The 9,122-nt window shown below is 39.7% G+C and overlaps 1 protein-coding gene across 1 annotated transcript; it reads left to right on the forward strand.

Moving 5' to 3' along the window:
- The first annotated feature begins 2,857 nt into the window (after positions 1–2,857).
- Positions 2,858–7,121, forward strand: LOC117986373 (toll-like receptor 7). Its single transcript, XM_034973203.2, has one exon. The coding sequence runs from the start codon at positions 3,045–3,047 to the stop codon at positions 6,798–6,800; it is 3,756 nt and encodes a 1,251-aa protein (XP_034829094.1). The 5' UTR covers positions 2,858–3,044; the 3' UTR covers positions 6,801–7,121.
- The last annotated feature ends 2,001 nt before the right edge of the window (positions 7,122–9,122 follow it).

Consider the following 9,122-nt stretch of genomic DNA (forward strand, 5'->3'; position numbering starts at 1 on the left):
CCCATTAATTGCATCGGCTTGATCTAAATAGCAGGATCCGTGTTACGATATTATGTTGGTTGACGCATTGCGATGGACGCAATAACCGGAATTTATGTCCCGGAATATTGCCGACAGTGCAAAAGTCTGCCAATTCGGACTTTATAGACTAAATGGCCACATCTGTGCGTTTGGACGCGGGATTCGGAGCTTCCACGACACGAATCTATACAGTACGCGGCCGAAAGTAATGTACATCGACCTTTAGAAAGAGATGGCAAATTTGTAGAGTACTGTCTCTGTCGTTGAAACCGACAAAACGTCATAACATCATAACTTTCGGCCGCGTACTGTACGTAGGTACACATTTATTTAGTGCCATTTAGCGAACAGCTGATGTAACTCAAACTTATTAAGTGCCATCTATCGAACAGCTGATGAAATTCGCACACTCGCACAGCTACCTCGCTCGGTGCAGACGTGCGGGTGTGGGTGTGACTGGTGTCTCGCTTTACATAAGTAACATGGGGTTATTCAAGGGACGGACTAACAAATTCCTGAAAGGCTGGCAACGCATCGGCAGTTCCTCTGGTGCTGCAAATGTTCATGGGCAGCTGTAATCACTTTACATCAGGTGACCGGTGACCACTGACCCGCATGCCCGTTTGCTCGCTATTTCCATATAGGAATATGGTAATAAAAATCCTGAAAAGTAGCGCAGACTTGCTACAACGATAAAGTAAAACATCGTGAGGAAACATGCATGCCTAAGAGCTCTCCAAGATGAGTGAAGTCTGCCAAACCGCACTTGGCCAGCGTGGTAGACTATATAGCCAAACCCTTCTCATCTAAATATATAAAAAGAAAAGGTGACTGACTGACTGATCTATCAACGCACAGCTCAAACTATTGGATGGATTGGGCTGAAATTTGGCATGCAGATAGCTATTATGACGTAGGCATCCGCTAAGGAAGGATTATTGAAAATTCACCCCCTAAGAGGGTGAAATAGGGATTTGAAATTTGTGTAGTCCACGCGGACGAAGTCGCGAGCATAAGCTAGTTCTGAGATGAGACCGGTTCTCAGTAGTGAGCCGACGATGCATTGATGATGAATGATGTACCTATAGTATGCGGCAGTTTCGCCTCGCACACCCGCACAGACCGCGCGCTAACCCGGTGCGGGCGAGCGCGGGTTACGCGCGGGTGTACGGAGCATCCCCCTGCCTCATACCCCAATTGCCATCTCAACCTGTGGACCAAACACAAAAATATTAGTCCCAAAATTCATTAAAAGTTATAACTACAATTTTCAGTTCTCGGAATGTAGTTATTTGAGGGTTCAATTTCAGGGATCCTACTCTCGATAGAGGCCAAAAGTGGACATTATTATATTGTCAGAGGCTGCAGGAAACCCTCTATAGGTATCTACCTACTACAGACAAAGAGAAAGGTCATTCACTGCGTCTGAGGATTTGTCTATCTGTAAGAAACATTTGACAAATGTCTAGGCAGATAAACTTATAGGTACTTACAGATACTTACGTCTTAGATGCATCTGAAAAGATGATGTTTATTTTTAACCGACTTCAAAAAAAGGAGGAGGTTCTCAATTCGTCGGAATCTTTTTTTTTTTTTATTTTTTTTTATTTTTTTTATTTTTTATGTATGTTCCCCGATTACTCAAAGACGCCTGGACCGATTTTGAAAATTCTTTTTTTGTTTGAAAGGGTATAGTTCAAAGTTGGTCCCATTTAAATTTGGTGAAGATCTGATGAACATCTTCGAAGATAGATACTGGAACTCCTCAACGGATAAGAGTCAATTGGTCGCGATCAGTGTAATAGCTTAGTAAACAGTAGATTTTTAACCAGTCATAGCATAATTCCATGGGGCCACTAAAAATTGTGAAATAAAAAAATTTTACAAAAAAAATAAAAACCGACTTCGATACACAAACACTAAAAATTGAAAAATAATTTAATTTATTACCGAATATATTATGTATACAAGAGTTAATATAGTTCCATAATAATATTTTTGGGGTCGGTGCCAATGAGGTGCCATTGTGGAGTCTCATAAAAATATGAAGTCTAGACGATTCGCGCAGCTAAAGCTAATTGGCACCGGCACTAAAAATATTATTATGGAACTATATTAACTCTTGTATACATAATATATTCGGTAATAAATTAAATTATTTTTCAATTTTTAGTGTTTGTGTATCGAAGTCGGTTTTTATTTTTTTTGTAAAATTTTTTTTATTTCTATTTGTCTGCTAACAAGTAAACAGGCAGGTAGGTAGGTAGTAGGTACCTACTCTAATCTGTGGTACCTACCTACCGTATTCGTCGAGAGTCCAGACTACTCTAATGGGTAAAAATAAAATCGTTGAACGTGTAGGTACTAGTTCGATAGGGGTGAGATCCTGGGACACCTCTCTTTTTGATGTCCATTCGATTTGCCGGTAGTAGTTAGAAGGGGGCTTTCAACCTTCTGCTCGAGATAAATAGCTCCCCAGACCAGTCATAAACGTATTTAAGTAAATAGAATAGGTACCTAAACAACTCAATTTGGTCTACTCTTTGAGCCAAAGTGCTAAATTAACTGTATGAGCGCAACGGAAGTATTTTAACGCTTTGCAAACATCGATGTTTGCAATGCTTTATCTGCCCACGAAGTTTACTTTCAATCTTTCCAATAATAACATTAGTTGAAGCAAAGTCACGTAACGGTTTCCGTTTTCTACAAAAGTCGAAAACTACTAGGGTTAGTTAGTTAGTATGCGGCATTAGAAATGCGATGGTGCGGTCGGCTCCCTTCAGGCCGCGCGCATTCATGGCATTTCATTGTACGGCAGTCGCTCGCCTGCCGTCGCGGGGGGATCGCGGGCATGCCGCGCTATGAGCTCTACTCATGTGCCATCAGTCGCACTGTTTACTACGCTCAGTCATTGTTATCGTCCCGTGCCCGCATTCTAATTGCGCCCCGAACTTTAATATGATCGCACGCGACCCGGCGACCTCACTTTCATTCATCGAAACAAGTTGACAAGTGAAAATGAAATGGACACAGTGCAACTTAAAATGATAATTGCCGTGATACTCTTTTGTTTAGTGTTGGGCGCGGCGCTTACGGAAGCGCCTGATGCCCCAGATGCCTGTTTCCGTGTGCCCGGTGAGAACAGTGTGGAGTGCAACGTACGGACGCTGTCGTCGGACCGGGATGTGGTCGGTTCGATGCACTCGGACGGCGAGGAGAGGCTCGCGGTCCGGTGTGGCGAACACCACCAGGAGAGCACAGTCAAGGATCATTACTTCGGGAAAATGCAAGGCTTGACGGAGATCACGTTGACCGATTGCAAAATCCTTCGGCTACCCGGGAACGTGTTCGAGGGACTGCGAGGTCTCAAGACGCTAAGGTTACGCACCATGAACTATCAGTGGGGTCACAATAAGGAATTAGAACTCTCCTTAGGAGCCTTCAACGGTTTACGAGAACTTCACACCCTAGATTTGGGGTACAACAATATAAGAAAAATACCTTCGGACCTTTTTTGCGCTCTGGAGAATATAATCTCCCTAAACTTAACGCGTAACAAAATCAAATTTGTGGATGAACTAGGCTTCGGCCATAAATGTGGGTCCACGCTGCAGACTATCGATTTGAGTTACAACGACATCATGTCCTTGCCAGCTGACTCTGAAATATTACATTTGCGGAGACTAACGCAACTATTTCTGCAGAACAATAAAATAACCGAGCTGCCGGGCGAAGTTTTCAGTGACTTACTGTCGTTAAAAGTTGTTAACCTATCGGAGAACGCTATAAATTACTTACCGGAAAGTTTATTTCAGAATACTAGAGAAATCCGTGAAATATACTTGGGCTACAATGAGTTGGAAATGCTGCCTAAGAAATTATTTAATAGACTGGAACAATTAGTGGTGTTAGATCTTTCGGCGAATAAATTGAAAGGCAGCCACATAGAAGATGAAACGTTCGGAGGTTTAATAAGATTAATTGTGCTCGACCTGTCACACAACGCTCTCACCGGGGTCGCCCGAAACATGTTTAAGGATTTGTTTTTTTTACAAATTCTTAATCTAAGCAATAACTCTATCGCGCTTATCGAAGATAATGCATTTTCACCTTTGTTCAACTTACATACACTACACTTAGGACTGAATAAACTTCGCGTTATCGAAGATCACGTATTTAACGGACTTTTTATTTTAAACAAGTTAAACTTGAATAACAACATTTTATCGTACATCGCAGAAGACGCTTTCAGAAATTGTTCAGATTTAAAAGAGTTAGATTTAAGTTCTAATAAATTGACGAAAGTTCCCGAGGCGATTTTGCAATTACCGTTCTTGAAGTCTTTAGACTTGGGAGAGAATTTATTAACAGAAATATCCAACAATTCGTTTCAAAACTTATCACAGCTAACTGGGTTGCGTTTAATTGACAATCAAATTGGAAACCTTACAGCGGGAATGTTTTGGGGCTTGCCTAGCCTACAAGTACTCAATTTGGCAAAAAATAAAATACAGTCGATCGAGACCGAAACCTTTCAAAAGAACGCGCAATTGGAAGCCGTTCGATTGGATGGCAACTTTATTTCTGATATAAACGGGGTATTTGTGTCATTGACAAAGTTGTTATGGCTGAATCTATCTGAAAACCACCTTGTATGGTTTGATTACGCCTTTATACCATCGGGTTTGAAATGGCTCGACATTCACGCTAATTTTATCGAAGTGTTGGGCAACTACTATAAGATTCAAAAAGATTTACACGTAAAGACTTTAGATGCGAGTCATAATCGTATCGTAACATTAACTGCATTATCAATACCTAACAGTGTAGAGCTATTATTCATAAATAACAACTTTATAACAAGTATCGAAGAAGATACATTTTTTGAAAAGAGTAATTTGACCCGAGTCGATATGTATGCCAATGAAATCGAAAGTTTGGATATAAATAGCTTGCGTATATCGAGTGTTGATGACAGAGCTTTGCCAGAATTTTATATCAGTGGCAATCCCTTTCGATGCGATTGTACGATGAAATGGCTTTTGCTGATCAATTCTATTACTTCTCGACAATACCCGCGCGTGATGGATTTAGAAAACGTTATATGCAAAGAGTCCTATGTACGAGGTGTTAAATTTCTCCCAGTAAGTTCTCTCCACACAAAAGATTTCCTCTGCAAGTATGATATTCACTGCCCAGAAGACTGCCATTGTTGCGACTTCACTTTTTGTAATTGCAAAACTGTCTGTCCTCATAACTGTTCATGTTACCACGACTCGACAAAGACCACAAATGTTGTCGATTGTTCTGTAAAACAATTGAATTTGGTGCCTCGGGACTTTCCTACTGGCGCAACTCACATTTATTTAGATGGTAATTTTTATAATGAACTCAACGAAACTGTTTTCGATTCAATGCGTAAATCCTTGGTTTTATATTTGAACTCCAGCAACATTAAAAATATACAAAATGATACTTTTAGAGGTCTTGGCGAATTGCGAATATTGCATTTAGATAATAACAAAATAAAACGTTTGCATGGACTCGAATTTTCCAAGCTGAGCAATCTAAAAGAGTTGTATCTTCAAAACAACGTTATTGAATACATTTCGAACGCCAGTTTTTCTTCTCTGGGCGTTCTCGAGATTTTACGCCTGGACGGAAACAGGCTCGTAAATTATGGCCTGTGGCATTTAGACAATAACAAAAAATTACAAACTCTGTTTTTAAGTAATAACTACTGGTCTTGTAACTGTAAATATTTACAAGGATTCCTAATGTACATATCACAGAATGTCGAAAAAGTAATAGATATACAGAATTTGTGGTGCTTAAATGAGAACGTGAGCCCAGCGAAGAAGCCATTGAATTTAAATGTGACAGTCTGCAGCGAAATAAGCGATACCTCAGTGATAAGCGCGTTCTTCGTCTCTAACAACATCCCATTACTTGCCTCGGCACTCACTGGGTTCATGCTTATTTTATTAATATTAGCTTTAGTGTTCACATTTAGATACGCCTGCAGAATGTGGTTATACTCAAATTGTGGCATTAAGCTCTCTCCCTTAGCGGGCGCCTTTAACGACGCAGATAAGCTTTATGACGCTTACATTTGCTACAGCCCCAAAGATGAGGAATTCGTTATAGAGTCTTTAGCGAGGGAGCTGGAAAACGGCTACCCATCCTACCACCTTTGCCTTCATTATAGGGACGTGCCGCAGTTTGAAGCTACATATGCACAGTTTCCCGACTTAGTGGTCGAGGCGACTGAGGCGTCAAGACGTATCATAGTAGTGCTATCTAAGAACTTTATTTTAACCGAATGGTCCCACATAGAATTCCGACAAGCCCTCCAGCGGGCCCTCCGTAAAAACCCTCATAAATTAATAATTGTCGCCGTAGGGCTCGTTCCGCGCGACCCAGAATTAAAATCATATTTCAAAACCGGTTTGGAGATAACGTGGAAAGAGAAACGTTTCTGGGAAAGATTACGATACGCAATGCCGTCTTCTAAGCGACGCGGCCACAAGTTGAAGAGGCTTAATTATGGAAGGAATTCCAACACCTATACAATGGATGCGTCTGTGCTAAATAGTACGTGCCAGACGCTGTGCGGCAAATCCGCTAACTCAGCGGAGCGTTCGCCTTGCGACAGGCCGTTGTCTGAGCACATCTACTCGACTATAGACTCGGATTATTCATCGAACGATTTCCACGGCCGCCACAATCAGCCCCACTCCGTTGTTTTACAGCACACAGTGCAAACGTACCTGGTGTAAAGAAACGTAGTAATTATTCAGATCGATCTCATTTGTAACGGTAGGCATTGCTGATGTTGCGCTTTGTTGTGAACGTAAGATATCGTCCGACGTTGTATATAGACATAGTAGTGTTTGTATAGTGTAACTTTTGTACAATAACGATACCAAATTTACGCATTTCAGTGCGATGTGCTTCTAACGTATTTATTGCCTTTGTGTTTGAAAGAAAATTTTATAAGTATTAATTCGAAAGACTGTAAATTATTATTGTGTAGTTTTTATCTAATTACGGCTGATGTTTGTATAGTCATGTAATTAAAGAAGTTTATGACTGAGAAATTGCCTTCTTTTTATTTTGGCCTGAGCCAGCGCGTGCCAGACCTTCCTTATTTAATCAAAGCTGATAGTTTGTCTGCGTATAGTCCCCAACACTGGGAGCAACGTTTGTTTTGATGTTTGTTTGAATCATGGTGGCTTTGGGAGATAACAGGTAATAAAGGTGTAAAAAATCTTACGTCAATATATAAAGGCTCTGTATATTTTTCAACATCCAGAAATTATATAAGTGTAACTGTGTACTAAATAAGTACCTACATGAAAGTTAACCAAACATGGAATTCAGCTGATAACTGTATCAGCTGAATTCCATATTTGGTTAACTTTCATTGCTTCAGAAAAAAAAACTTAGTTTTTAGGGTTCCGTACCTCAAAAGGAAAAACGGAACCCTTATAGGATCACTTTGTTATCTGTCTGTCTGTCTGTCTGTCTGTCCGTCTGTTTGTCAAGAAACCTACAGGGTACTTCCCGTTGACCTAGAATCATGAAATTTGGTAGGTAGGTGGGCCTTATAGCTGGTATTAGGGGAAAAATCTGAAAACCGTGAATTTGTGGTTATGTCACACAAAAAAATTTAATTGTGGTCATGAACTAATAATTAGTATTTTCATATTTCAAAGTAAGATAACTATATCAAGTGGGGTATCATATGAAAGGTCTTCACCTGTACATTCTAAAACAGATTTGTATTTATTTCTATGTATCATAGTTTTTGAATTATCCTGCAAAATGTCGAAAAAATACGACTGTAGTACGGAACCCTCATTGCGCGAGCCTGACTCGCACTTGGCCATTTTTTTTAGACAGAATCTCAGGAAATCGCTATTTGAATTTTCGAAGTGGTATCAACATTGTAGCGTATTTTATTGTTCGAGTAAAAAATAATGTGAATGAATGAGATTGTATGAACGACTGACTCTTTTCAAGAGTATGTATGTCACAGACTGCATATTGTGTACAATGTATCATGAACGTGGAACAAAAGATTATTTTAGACCACGGGAAAGAACAATACGTTACATTTCGTACAAATTTTTGATGTTGAGAATCTAAAGTTTTTTAATGTTTTATTTTAAACAAGATGATGCCCGCGACTTCGTCCGCGTGGTTTAGGTTTTTTAAAAACCCCGTGGGAACTCTTTGATTTTCCGGGATAAAAAGTTCCCTATGGTCTTCCCTGGGATTTATGCTATCCCTTAGGTACTTATATGGAAAGTATTCGAAACTTTACAGGTTTATCTTTAAAAGGTTGTGTGGCAATCGCTCGGCGTGAAAACCGGTAGCTATTCAAACATGGGTTTAGAAAATTAGAATAAGTTGAGTGTTGACAATGGTTCAATACCAGGATCATAATAGAATGAAGAAACCAGTGATAAAAAAGAGATTGTGCACATTGCCGATCCAAGAGCCGCAAGAAGTGCAATCTTTAGTAAAAAAATGCTCAGTCAAGGTCAGTAGCATCGGGTGCGCCATAAAATATATGGTTGCAAGGAGAGATCAGTCAGTATTTCAGCACTAGGGGGGTTTCTTGGGATAGTAATGAGGTGGTTCCCAGATAGTTTTGCAATAAATGGACACAATCTAGGCATACTTAAATGTTTGAATTGAACACAGAGCAGTTGAACAATTTAAAGAAATGGATCATTCAATTTATAAAACAGAGCGGGACAATAGAAAAATATTGCTTCCTCCACTTGAAATCTAATTTCGTGGATGGATAAAGAGTGATGTTCAATTTTAAAAGCTACTTAGGTGAACCACACGCGTGTGGTTAATATACGCGTATAGTGTGCGATCAATTTACTCGCAAATAATCCATATATATACTTATATTACAAATGCGAAAGTGTGTCTGTCTGTCTGTCTACTAGATTTTCACGGCTCATCCTTTAAACCAATTTTCATGATTTTTCCTAGATATATCATCATTATTATGAAAACATCGCACGCTCAAACATAGGGTAGCAAAGTCAATAATAACAGTGGAAGTTGATTACCAAACT

Source organism: Maniola hyperantus, chromosome 11 (assembly GCF_902806685.2).
Source record: "Maniola hyperantus chromosome 11, iAphHyp1.2, whole genome shotgun sequence".
Classification (NCBI taxonomy): domain Eukaryota; kingdom Metazoa; phylum Arthropoda; class Insecta; order Lepidoptera; family Nymphalidae; genus Maniola; species Maniola hyperantus.